Here is a 14047-nt window from a genome sequence, read left to right as displayed (position 1 = left end):
AGCTCATCTTCCTGATTTCCTTTATAGCATTTACCACAATCTAAAATTTTATTTACTTATCTGTTTTGTTTCACAAGAACACGTGCTCAACAAAGGAACAGACTTATGGTCACTGTTACATCTACTGTTGAATGTTCACTACCTGGCTGGGCAAGGTGGATCATGCCTGTAATTCCAGCACTTTGGGAGGCCGAGGCGGGTGGATCACCTGAGGTCAAGAGTTCGAGACTAGCCTGGCCAACATGGTGAAACCCCACCTCTACTAAAAATTCAAAACATTAGCTGGGTGTTGTGGTGGGCACCTGTAATCCCAGCTACTCGGGAGGCTAAGGCAGGAGAATCTCTTGAACCTGGGAGGCAGAAGTTGCAGTAAGCCTAGTCAACAAGAGTGAAACTCTGTCTCAAAAAAAGAAAGAAAAGAATGTTCAGTACCTATGTTCAGTGCCTAACACACAGTAGGTGCTCAATAAATATTTGTTCAATGAATGGAGGCCATGGTAAGAGAAAAGATAGTGTTTTAGGGGAACTTTAAATGGTTGAGCATGGCTACAGTATAGGTTAGGGTCTGAGTTGATGCTGGAGAAGGAAGAAGCCATTAAGAGCTTCATATATCATTATAAGGAGTTTGCATTTTATCCTGAAGGCAAAGGAAAACCATAAAATATTTTGAATAAGGGGAATGGCATTATATTTGATTTTTAAAAATCACTTTGGGCCTGGTGTGGTAAGTCATGCTTGTAAAATCACAGCGTTTTGGGAAGCTGAGGTGGGCGGATCCCTTTTGAGGCCAGCTTGTGCAACATGGTGAAACCCCATCTCTACAAAAAATATACAAAAAGTAGCCGGCGTCTTTTTTGTTTTGTTTTGTTTTGTTTTTGAGATGAAGTCTTGCTTTGTCACCCACGTTGGAGTGCAGAGACGTGATCTTGGCTCACTGCAACCTCCATCTCCTAAGTTCATGCAATTCTCCTGCCTCAGCCTTCTGAGTAGTTGGGATTACAGGCATGCGCCACCACGCCTGGCTAATTTTTGTATTTTTAGTAGAGACAGGGTTTCACCATATTGGTCAGGCTAGTCTTGAACTCCTGACCTCAAGTGATCCACCCACCTCAGCCTCCCGAAGTGCTGGGATTACAGGCGTGAGCCACCATGCCCAGCTTAGCCAGGCATTATTGCACACACCTGTATTCTCAGCTACTTGGGGTACTGAGGCAGGAGAATTGCTTAAGCCCAGGAGGTCAAGGCTGCAGTGAGCTATAAGCACACCACTGCACTCCAGCCTGGGCGACAGAGTGAGACCCTGTCTCAAAAAAAAAATCACTCTGGAGATGACGTGATAAATGGATTATAGATAGATGGGTTACAGTGTAGGCAGAAAGATTAGTCAAGGCACTGCAGGGAGCTAGGGAAGAAATAATGGGGTGTAAGGGTATCACTTAATGTAATTAATGTAGAGGCAATAGTAATGGAGAGAGGATTTAGACTCCTACATATCTCACTTACATAAATTGGGTTTTCATATAGGAACCTGAAGAAAATACCTTTATTCTCGGCCAGGTATGGTGGCTCATGCCTGTAATCCCAGCACTCTGGGAAGCCGAGGCAGGTGGATCAGGAGGTCAGAAGTTCGAGACCAGCCTGGCCAACATGGTGAAACCCGTCTCTACTAAAGATACAAAAAATTAGCTGGGTGTGGTGGCAGGCGCCTATAATCCCAGCTACTTGGGAGTCTGAGGCAGGAGAATCACTTCTCCTGGGAGGTGGAGGTTGCAGTGAGCCGAGATTGCGCCATCGCACTCCAGCCTGGGTGACAGGGTGAGACTCCATCTCAAAAAAAAAAAAAAAAAAAAAAAAAAAGTTATTCTCTTAGGGCTGGGCGCAGTGGCTCAAGCCTGTAATCCCAATACTTTTGGAGGCCGCAGGCGGATCACCCGAGATCAGGAGTTCGAGACCAGCCTGGCTAACATGGTGAAACCCCATCTCTATTAAAATTACAAAAATTAGCAGGGCGTGGTGGCACATGCCTGTAATCCCAGCTATTCAGGAGGCTGAGGCAGGAGAATCGCTTGAACCCAGGAGGTGGAGTTTGCAGTGAGTCGAGATTGCGCCACTGCACTCCAGCCTGGCGACAGAGTGAGCGCGAGACTCCGTCTCAAAAAATGTATACATAAATAAAAATAAAGTTATTCTCTTGTTACACTTAGATTTTTTAAAAATTAGGTTTAGTCCACTATTTACAGATAGAGAACTCCATAGAGGAAAGTAGATGGATTCGAGGTGATGATTTTCTAACTTGGCCAATTATCAAGATCACCTCGTGGGTTTGTAAAATAATTTCAGGAGGGGTCAGGGCAAGAGTGAAGAACTGTTTAGACATAATCATTCAGACAACTCTGTAAGGCATCTAGGTAGGTTTTGGGGTATATAGATCTAGAGTTTGAGAGTTCTAAGATAAAGATTTTGGATTAATGATCAAAAGCATCACAAAAGCCACACAGGTGGATTAGATCATCTGGTGAGAAAGGAGGTTAAAGCATAGGCCAGGTGCAGTGGCTCACACCTATAATCCCAGCACTCTGGGAGACAGAGGCGGGAGAATTGCTTGAGGCTAGGAGTTCAAGACCAGCCTGGGCTGTATAGCAAGACCCATCTCTACCAAAAAAAAAAAAAAAGGAAAAAAAGAAAAGGAGAGAGAGACTACAACAGAATCTTGGTAAACAGTGACATTTAAGGGAAGGAAGACAAAGAGAAAGCAATAAAGGAGACTGAGTAGGAGTGCCTGGTGAAAAAAGAAAGCCAGGACAATGAGTTATAAGAGGGAGTGCTCAAAGGTGTCAAGGCCACAGAGACCTCTTCCTGCTAGATTATGACGCTTCTGTAAAATAATACTATATTACCTTATCTAGTGAGTCCTAGAGTTAAATGATTATCAAAGTCCCTGAATTTCTTAAAATATACAGAAGCAAGCTGAGCGTGGTGGCTCACGCCTGTAATCCCAGGACTTTGAGGAGGCCGAGGTCAGGAGATCGAGACCATCCTAGCTAACACAGCGAAAACCCATCTGTACTAAAAATACAAAAAATTAGCCAGGGGTGGTGGCACGTGCCTGTAGTCGCAGCTCCTCCGGAGGCTGAGGCAGGATAATCGTTTGAGCCCAGGAGGTGGAGGTTGCAGTGAGTCAAGATCGCACCACTGTACTCTGGCCTGGGTGACAGAGACTCTGTCTCAAAATAAATAAATGAACAAACACACACACACACAGAGAAGCAAAACTGTTGCGATAAACCCTGTGAATCTGCATTTTATTTTTATTTTTATTTTTTGAGACAGAGTCTCGCTCTGTTGCCCAGGCTGGAGTGCAGTGGCACGATCTCAGCTCAGTGCAACCTCCGCCTCCTGGGTTCAAGTGATCCTCCTGCCTCAGCCCTCCTAGTAGCTAGGATTACAGGCACGCACCACCATGCCTGACTAATTTTTGTATTTTTAGTAGAGACAGGGTTTTGCCATGTTGGCCAGGCTGGTCTTGAACTCCTAACCTCAGGCGATCCACCCACCTCGGCTTCTCAAAGTGCTGGGATTACAGGCGTGAGCCACAGTGCCTGGCCTGTGAATCTGCATTTAAAAAAAACTTCCTAGGTGATTCTGATATGCAGTTGAGTTTAGGAACTGTTAATTTAAACCACTTGTTTGATTTGAAAACAGAGAAATTTAATTAAAAGCAATGGATAGAGACCTAAAAATAAAAATCTAGGTATATTAGCAGAATAATTTTGATAGTTTATGTTATAATCTCTCATTGGAAGGAACAGAAGCAAGTACTTAGCTTTCCACAATTAAGCCTTATAGTGATGCCATAAGAATAAACTAAACCCCAAAGTCAAGAATTTATCATTTTCAAACACTTTTTTAAAAAGTTGGTGAATAACAAAGAGCTAGGATTAAATAATTTATTAAAAAAAACTTTTCTCATAAATCTGTTTCATCAGCATATATGATAATATCATATGTATTCTTAATTGGAGTAGAAACATTTTTTAAATTACTGTGAAAAACAAGAGTGAGATTCCAGGAACAATTGTGCCCTAAAGAAATCTGGTTTAGGCCGGGCGCTGTGGCTCACGCCTATAATCACAGCACTTTGGGAGGCCGAGGCGGACAGATCACGAGGTCAAGAGATGGAGACCATCCTGGCTAACATGGTGAAACCCCATCTTTACTACAAATACAAAAAAGTTAGCCGGGCGTGGTGGCAGGTGCCTGCAGTCCCAGCTACTTGGGAGGCTGAGGCAGGAGAATGGCATGAACCCGGGAGGCGGAGCTTGCAGTGAGCGGAGATCATGATGCCATTATATTCCAGCCTAGACTACAGAGTGAGACTTCGTCTCAAGAAAGAAAAAAAAAAGAAAGAAAGAAAAAAATCTGGTTTAAAAGATAGGCATGTTGATTGAACACTGACTTGAATTGTCAATTGAAACTAAAGCTTTTTCTCATTTCTCCACCTAAATACAGGAAAACAAATATAACGTGTTGAGTTTGTAAGTTCTCCAGATGTCAAAATTGGTCTGGTTGATTAATCAAGTTAAATTATTTAATTCTATTTTCTATTCCTAAATACAATAACTAAATATAAATCACTGCTCAACAATGAATAAAGGTGGAACTCTAATTCTATCCAATTAGTTTTAAGATGTATTATTTTGAGAACCAAGTCTTTCTCCTAGCTAAGTAAATGAAACTTTCAGTACTTTTTGGGTGTTTTTGTTTGTTTGTTTGTTTGTTTTTTCTGAGACAGGGCTTAACTCCTGTCACTCAGGCTGGAGTGCAGTGGCCATGATCTCAGCTCACTGCAATCTCCGCCTCCCAGGCTCAAATGATTCTCCTGCCTCAGCCTCTCAAGTAGCTGGGATGATAGGCGCATGACAGGATGCCCAGTTAATTTGTATTTCTGTAGAGATGGGGTCTCACGATATCGGCCAGGCTGGTGTCAAACTCCTGAACTCAAGTGATTCGCCTGCCTTGGCCTCCCAAAGTGCTGGGATTACAGGCGTGAGCCACCATGCCCAGCCAAATGAAACTTTCCTTTAAGGAACAAGTGCATTTTTAATAGATTCTGGAACTCGGCTTGCATAGTAGTCATAATTCCTCAGTGTAGCCAGGACTCCTGCAGAGTTCATATGCTTCACATCCTTGTGGTATTGAAGAACATTCCCATGGATATCAGTTAACTTGCCTATAGAAAAACATCAATCAATTAATCAATCACTCAAGTTAGTGGCTAATTGGATTGTGGTTTTTCTAGTTATTTTTAAGTACCTTTTGCTTGCTTATCCAATAGTAGCCAATAAATTCTGGATAAAAGAATGAGTGTCCATAAAGGTTAAGTTTTAATTCACTTGAAATTTAAGACTACAGAACAATTTTAACTAACTAAAGGATATAAAATTATTTTTTCTGATTAAAATTAATTTTATTTAGCATTTTCTTTTCTTGTCTTTTTTTTTTTGAGATGGAGTCTTGCCCAGGCTGGAATGCAGTGGCGTGATCTTAGTTACTACAACCTTGGTTTACTACAAGCCCAGGAGTTCAAGGCTGCAGTGAGCCACGACTGCACCACTGAATTCCAGCCTGGACAACAGAGACCTTGTGTCAAAAAAAAAAAAAAAAGGCTATAAATAAGGGCTAAATTAAATTAACTGTATGCAGATCAAAGTTCAAAAAAGGAGACTATAACTAAAGTAAAACTTGCTGAAAATCTACTCTTTATCCATCGATCATATGAGGGGTTTGGACTGGATAATCTCTAAGCTTCCTTCTACCTTTTATATCATAACAGTCTAAATAAAATAATATTACTGAAATATTATGTCATAGCATGATATAATTGTAGAAAAACTATGAATTTCCCAAAATAAAACAGACTAACCTCCCACAGCATGTAAAATAACTTCTGGAGCACAAGTATCCCACTTCTTACAACCAGGACTTGCAAATACATAAGCAGAGGCTTTGCCTTCAATCAGCTGAATAATCTGTAAGGGTAAAAATAAGAATTATCCTTTGATAATAGGAAGAATAATTGAAAGTCATGAAAAGATTGAGGTACAGATAAGAAAAACCGCTTATTTCTATCAAGGATATTTAATCAGTTCCTCTGTTAAACTCAACTTAAAACTTTTAGCAGGTTTAAATTATACCAGTATTATGAAGAAATACATAGAATAAATGCATAATAATATAGTGATATGAAGAAAAAATAATGGTCAAAAAAGCTACAAAGAGGATATCTGAACTGTCTCCACATTCCAAGTTACATAAAGTAACACGTTTCTTTTATTGACGTTGTTTTTCTTTTTTAGCGTAAAAGCAATATACATTTACTGCAGAATTAAAGTCTTTTTCAACATCTAAAAAACTGACCATTTATTAGAGGGCTGCACATGGTGGCCCACTCCTGTAATCCCAGCACTTTGGGAGGCTGAGCAGGTGGATCACTTGCAGCCAGGAGTTTGAGACCAGCCTGGCCAACATAGCAAAACCCATCTCTACTAAAAATACAAAAAATTAGCTGGGTGTGGTGGTGCATGCCTGTAATCCTAGCTACTTGGGAGGCTGAGGCAGGAGAATTGCTTGAACCTGGGAGGTGGAGGTTGTAGTGAGCCAAGACTGCACCACTTCACTCCAGCCTGGACGACAGAGTGAGACTCTGTCTCAAACAAACAGCCCCCCAACCAAAAACAAAAACAAAAACAAAAACCCCTGACCATTATTAAATAAAGGACAGAGAAGTATCAAGCAGTACAATAATGTATAAATTGTAATAGATCCTAACAGATGTGCAATGTGACTAGTCTAACAAGTACTTTCGTAAGTCTTGGGATCACACGTATTCCCATTTCACTACCAAAATACAAACTTTTTTTTTTTTTAAATATTTGAGGAGATTTATTCTAAGCCAAATATGAGTGACCATCGCCCGTGACACAGCCCTCAGGAAGTCTTGAGAACATATGCCCAAGGCAATTGGGAGCACCTTGGTTGTATACATTTTAGAGAGGCATGAGACTGATTTAAAAAATACATTCATTTGGTCCAGAAAGGTGGAACAACTCAAAGCAGTGGGGGCAAGGAGGCTTCCAGGATATAGGTGAATTTAAGTATTTTCTGATTGACAATTGGTTGGGTTTGTTTAAAGACCCAGGATCTATAGAAAGGGAATGTTCAGGCCAGGTGCAGTGGCTCATGCCTGTAATCCCAGCACTTTGGGAGGCCGAGGTGGGCGGATCACCTGAGGTTGGGGGTTAGAGACCAGCCTGACCAACATAGAGAAACCACGTCTCTACTAAAAAAAATACAAAATTAGCCAGGTGTGGTGGCAGGCCCCTGTAATCCCAGCTACTTGGGAGGCTGAGGTGGGAGAATTACTTGAGCCTGAGAGGCGGAGGCTGTGGTGAGCCGAGATCATGCCATTGCACTCCAGCCTGGGCAACAAGAGTGAAACTCTGTCTCAAAAAAAAAAAATAAAATAAAAATAAAAAAAAAATCAGATTTTAGTTAATCTCTTTAGGATTTGGAGGGTCTGAAAGAAAAAGAGTTAGCTATGTTAACAGAGATTCTTTACAGATGCAGATTTTTCCCCACAAAGAACAGCTTTGCAGCGCCACAAAATACAAAGTTTCATAGAGTCATCCTAACAATTCCTCTAATACTGATACACAACTGAGATCACTGCTAGAACTTGCGTGACTCTAAATGGTAACTTGCTATCAAGCTTTCATTAGTCAATTGACTTTTTTTGGTTATAGTGTAAATTAATTATTATAAAACTCAGACTCCACTAAAAATACAAAAATTAGGCAGGCATGGTGGCCTGTAATCCCAGCTACTTAGGAAGCTGAGGCAGGAGAATCACTTGAACCCGGGGAGGCAGAGGTTGCAGTGAGCTGAAATCACACCATCGTACTCCAGCCTGGGCAACAGAGCAAGACTCAGTCTCGAAAAAACAAACAAACAAACAAACAAAAACTATTCAGAAGATATATAAGTAGGACCAGATTGATACAATGTGAGGCAGGAAGGAGTCTAAGATGACTTTCAGGTGTTTGGCTGGATCAGTTAGAAAAACGGTGGTGCCATTAGCCGGACAGTAAAACAGGCAGAGAAACACATCCAGAGGTGGGTAGAAAGAGGATGAACTCAAATTGGACACGCTGAATTTGAGATACCTGAGGGATGTCATCATAATGATATCTAGGGGACAATCAGATGACAAGAGATCAGGGCTAAGGATGTAGATCAATTTGTGTCCCATTTCATAATTCTCTCAGCAGGTTGGAAACCTGGATGAAAGAATGGGGGAAACAGACAAGAAGCGGGCAGGCGGGCCCGATCTTAGAGTCTGTAGAAGGTAGAGGAGATAATCTAAGAGGGTCCTTGGCAAAATAAGGTCTTTGGCAAGAAGCATGGAGCCTTACCCTGATGACTTCCATGAACATGGAATTCTCGGCCGGGCGCGGTGGCTCAAGCCTGTAATCCCAGCACTTTGGGAGGCCGAGATGGGCGGATCACGAGGTCAGGAGATGGAGACCATCCTGGCTAACACGGTGAAACCCCATCTCTATTAAAAATACAAAAAAAAACACTAGCCGGGCGAGGTGGCGGGCGCCTGTAGTCCCAGCTACTCCGGAGGCTGAGGCAAGAGAATGGCGTGAACCCGGGAGGCGGAGCTTGCAGTGAGCTGAGATCCGGCCACTGCACTCCAGCCCGGGCGACAGAGCGAGACTCCGTCTCAAAAAAAAAAAAACATTGAATTCTCTCAGATAATAAAACAAACAAACAAAAAACCTTGACTCTTAAATTTATTTTTAAAATGTAAATACTGCTGAAATGTACAAATTATATTATTTACTCCCAGCTCTTTAAACTCTTATTTCGTGTTTTTAAAAGTTGAGTATTTCAATGATTCACTTGCATTTCAGAGCAGATGACAGACCTTTTTCATACCTTATTTCCTGCTCCGCCTACTCGCAGCACAGCATCGGGGTTCATAGCAGTAACACAGTCAGTAACCAACTTGTTGCTATGGGATCGAGTAGTTGTGATAATGTGTTTCCCAGCAGGGACTTCTTTCAGCTGAAACCCAAAGGCACCTAAACCTAAAACTCCCCAGATTGTCCTCCCCAACACAGCATCTGGTCCTGCCTGTGTAAACAAGTGAAACAGCAAGACTTGTGATTATTTGGAGAAGAACGTTAGTCCATATATGGAATATTCAGTTATATTAGCATCATGATTAAAAAAATAAAAACATGATAATATTATAAAGCACAAGAACAGTATCACTGACGAAGAACTTTTCCTGAGAGAATCTGCTGATTATTATCATTACTCTTGGCCGGGCGCGGTGGCTCAAGCCTGTAATCCCAGCACTTTGGGAGGCCGAGACGGGCGGATCACGAGGTCAGGAGATCGAGACCATCCTGGCTAACACGGTGAAACCCCGTCTCTACTAAAAAAAATACAAAAAACTAGCCGGGCGAGGTGGGTAGTCCCAGCTACTCGGGAGGCTGAGGCAGGAGAATGGCGTAAACCCAGGAGGCGGAGCTTGCAGTGAGCTGAGACCTGGCCACTGCACTCCAGCCTGGGCCACAGAGCGAGACACCGTCTCAAAAAAAAAAAAAAAATTATCATTACTCTTCTGGTTAACAGTTTCAAAGAAATTTTGGTTATTCCCTGGAATCTTTATAAACTGATTTCTGTTTATAATGTACTGAAACATCATAAACTGATTACTGTTTTTCTGAATTATCTAATGATCTCTTTGTTGTATTTGAAAATGACCATTTTCATAAAGTACTAAGATCCCCAAGAAATGAAATACCATGTATTGATAACTACTTTTCATTTTCCAAGAAATATTAAAAATCATGTTGCTACAGGAATAGGTAATTATGACAATGTATTTGGCTGCTATGGAGATAGGGTAACTGAATAGGCCAATACAATATTGAAGAGTAGTTGTGGATAATGGGATCAGAGTTAAGATTTTGCTGACAATTGTAGTAGCAAAATGACAATGATAATGCAATCTTAGAATCTGTATTTTCCTTTGCAGAACTCAATTTCAACCACATTGTTATAACTATATACTCGACATAGAAAAAAATCTGTATTTCATGGAAAGTAAAATTGATACATAAAATGATTGATGCAAAGTCATCAAAATACAATTATATTAATATAGTAGGCATATATTATAGAGATATACATATTGTACTGAACACTAAACATGTACCAGGCACCATTCTAAGTGCTTTACATGTATTATCTCTCTTTCAATCCTCAAAGTAACCCCATGAAGTAGGTATTCTCATCCTTAATTTAAAGATGAGAAAAATGAAATGTGGAATCATTAAGTAACCTGACTAGAGGCTCTAAGAAGTTCATAACCAAAGATTGGCTCATCTGTCTTCAAAGATGATATTCTTAAACACTAAATTAGACTGCCTAAGTTTACCTGTCAAAATGTTTTCACACACATCATCTTATTTGTCCTAGAGCAGTACCCTGGGTGTTGTTATTCTGAAATATACTTAGGTTGCAGGCTGGGTTCCCTGGGAAGCAGACTCTGAGGCAGGTGGTATGTTTGTTGGGAAGTGTGCTTGGTATCAACACCTGTGGAAGGAGGAGGAGGGCATGGGCAGAGGGATGAAATAAGCTGTGATGCAGGTACAACAAGAGCTGACCCTATGGGGAGCTGTTCCTATGCAGGGAGTCTGGAGCTACAATAGTGTTTCAGAGTAGTCCCAAATTGGGATGAGATGTCAGGTTTTTAAACTCCTACAATAATCAGTCACTGGAAATGGACTGCATTGGGAAGAGGTGTGGTCCTGGGTGAGACAGCTCTCCATTGGTAGGGCAATCCCACAAGAGTCTGATGGCAAATAGGGCAACAAAGGAGCCAAAGAACAAGCACTGGGTGCTCGGTATATGTTAATGTGCTTCCTCTGTTCCCATCTGAGTTTGCACTACAGGAGAGGTTTGGAGTCTAAGGAAGCTATTTACTTTATTTTTATTTTTATTTTTTTGAGACAGAGTCTCACTGTGTCACCCAGGCTGGAGTTCAGTGGCATGATCTCAGCTCACTGCAAACTCTGCCTCCTGGGTTCAAGCAATTCTCTAGCCTCAGCCTCCTGAGTAGCTGGGATTACAGGTGCGTGCCACCACGTCCGGCTAATTTTTGTATTTTTTTAGTAGAGACGGGGTTTCACCATATTGGTCAGGCTGGTCTCGAACTTCTGACCTCATGATCCACCTGCCTTGGCCTCCCAAAGTGCTGGGATTACAGGCGTGAGCCACCATGCCTGGCCAAGAGACCTATTTATTAATGCAGCTCTCCAGTTATTCTGGAAAAAAAATAAAGGAAATAAAACAGTAGACACAAATATTTTGGGCCCTACAAGGTCATATTCCTTCTGTAAATGAACATCTAGGCAAAAAGGATGGGATCAAGGACTCTAGTGTTTTGATGTGGTCAACGCAATCCCATGATGCAACCAGCTTACCTTCCTCTGTGCTCCTGACTCTCAGGCTCTCACATTGTCTTTCTCTTTCAAAGGCTCCACACCAATTTTGGGAGGGTAATAAAGGCGAAAATTTTCTGACAATTAAGCTTCAATGGTGAAGAAACTGGCTTTAGTATAAAGATAGACTGAGTTTCTTCATGCTATTTCCTTTAAGTGTCTACCAGTTTCAGTATACGCTGGAAGCAATAATAAAGTTTGAATTTCTAAGTCTTTTCTCTGGCTCAGGAGGGCAATATAAAGTAATACAGTAGCAAGGTTTGGATTTGAGTTTGAATCCCAATTCTGCCATTTACCAACTGGGTGATCACAGGAAAGTTAATTGCCTCAGTTTCCTCTTTAAAATGGAGATAACAGTTTCCTTAAAGGCCTGTGGTGAGTATTCAATGAAAGGATATATTTGAAACCCTCGAACCTGGCAGCATACAGTAAAGTCTTAATTTTAGTTATTATGGTGATGATGGATTATTATTTAAAATTGAATCTTTAGCCTGAATACTACCAACACAGCTGAGCAACTTTTCTACTTCCATTTGTGGTAACGAATTTTAAGGCATAAGCAAGAGAAGCAAAAGAAAGGATAAACAGAGTGTCCAGAGGGGAAGTGGTACAGAGAGAGGTAATGAAGAGAAGCAGAACAGCAGAAAATGAACTGGTACATGGGATGCACAATGGCCACCTGGGGTACCACAAGTTCCCTACCTCTTTTCTACGTACTAGTGGAGCCAAAAGCCTAGCTATTTTTTTCACCTTTGCTTCATTCCTGTGTTCCCTTAACTGCTGCTTTTCGTTGTTCTGTGGAAAATGGATACGATTTTTCTAATCTCAGCAAGAAGTGGTGAAAATTGTTAAATCCTAAGCACTTAGATTTTTTCCTGATGAAAGGTACCATGTATTACAATGCTTTATATGAATTAAATGCCCCTTTTGAAAGTAATAGTATTAACTCAAAGTTTACATACAAAACCACAAACTTGTGTCTGCATATAACAGTATGAACATTAAAATCATATTTAAAGAATTAATAGACATAGGCGATTTAACCCAAGAAACTTTCTCCATAACATATCACTATTTTGGTAAATCTTAAGAAACACATGATTCTTAATAAAATTTATAATCATACAAACAGCAGGAAAAAATGAATTTATATTAGAAATAAAGATTAACCTTGCTTTTAACGCAGAGTGGAAATTCAGAAGTAATATTGCCCACTCTGATTATTTTGTTTCTCTAAAGTTCTATCAAGGTCACATTAATATAAATACTTTAACTACTTTATCTCCACGATTTCCTATAAAATTTAATGCAATTTAATGGACATTCTTGCTTTGAAATTACACTGGTCTCTTATTTCTATAGAAGACAATTTCTCTGATGTATAACAGAAAATCAAAGCAGATTAGAAGAGACAAGAAAAAAGAGTGCAAGAGCATAATAAGTTCTGTTACCAACACTGACTGCAATTTAGGCATTACACAGCGTTCCCTGGAAAACAACATGCCTAGCATCTTTTCTTGATTGAAATGGTTCATTTCTTGAATATGCTTCAGGAACCAATCGTAAATCAGGTGTCTTGATGCCCAAGGTAATCAAGAACCCTATCAGTAATTCTCTGACATTTATATTTGAATCATAAGGCATAAATTTAAAAATATATAATGCATACAGTGTGTCTGTGTACATACACATACATATATATACACACCCAATACCAATGCCCCCAGCGATTTTGATTCAATAGGTCTGGGGTACGGGCTGGGAATCCATATTCTTAAAAGTTCCTCATCAGTTAATAGCACAGCTAAAAAAAAAAGTTAAATAAATAAATACAATTTTAAAAATGAAAAGTTCTCCAGATGGTTGCATGTGCAACCAAGCTAAAAACCTCTCACTTAGATAACACAAAGAATCATATAACACTACCATTATTTATCTAACGAAATTACTTTGTATCACTTATAGTAATACCTCATAGTTGTAATATGGCTGGTTAATAACTCCTGCTATGGCTTTTCCTTCATAAGCAATTCCAATAAGAACTGTTACATTGTCAAGAAGACCTGCAAAGAAGAAATAAATATCAGTTATATAACTTACTCATGTTATGACTCATCATTACTGCATCAATTGCTCCAAGTTAGTTTTGCAGTTAAGGTATGGAATTTGCAATGATTCATCCATGATCAATCCTATTTACAGCAAAATGCATAAATGATAAGCGAGCTGGCTAGAAACAGCAATAGGATCTATGGCCACTTAATTGAATTGGTAATCATGGTCTCATTAGTACAGTGTGTAAACCAACTAAATAAAGCAGCCATAACTCTGCAGCTATCATCATCAGATTACTCTATGCCTCTTCCACCATCATTCAACTCATCCTTACCTGCTGAATCACTTTATATTCCTGGATTACATCTAGACTTGTATTTCAAGCCTTTAAAGCAGAGTTTCTCAAAGGGAGG

At 40.3% G+C, this 14047-nt stretch overlaps 1 protein-coding gene across 6 annotated transcripts in view; it reads right to left on the bottom strand.

Annotated features, from left to right (window-relative positions):
- Window positions 1-3936: 3936 nt before the first annotated feature.
- BPNT1 (3'(2'), 5'-bisphosphate nucleotidase 1) overlaps window positions 3937-14047 on the bottom strand; it is a 30534-nt gene continuing 20423 nt past the window's right edge. For 5 of the 6 annotated variants that reach the window (XM_025361286.1, XM_025361243.1, XM_025361268.1 and 2 more), the window contains 4 exons: window positions 13551-13642; window positions 9001-9198; window positions 5924-6029; window positions 4778-5230 (listed from right to left, as the gene is read on the bottom strand). In XM_025361286.1, the coding sequence (XP_025217071.1) occupies window positions 5082-5230; window positions 5924-6029; window positions 9001-9198; window positions 13551-13642 (545 nt within the window). In that variant the 3' untranslated portion in view covers window positions 4778-5081. Of the gene's footprint in view, window positions 4116-4777; window positions 5231-5923; window positions 6030-9000; window positions 9199-13550; window positions 13643-14047 lie in introns of those variants that run through there. The other variant, XM_025361261.1, reaches the window with a different exon arrangement.

The sequence above is a fragment of the Theropithecus gelada genome, chromosome 1 (genome assembly GCF_003255815.1).
Source record: "Theropithecus gelada isolate Dixy chromosome 1, Tgel_1.0, whole genome shotgun sequence".
Lineage (NCBI taxonomy): Eukaryota > Metazoa > Chordata > Mammalia > Primates > Cercopithecidae > Theropithecus > Theropithecus gelada.
This window is presented reverse-complemented; position numbering and strand designations above follow the sequence as displayed.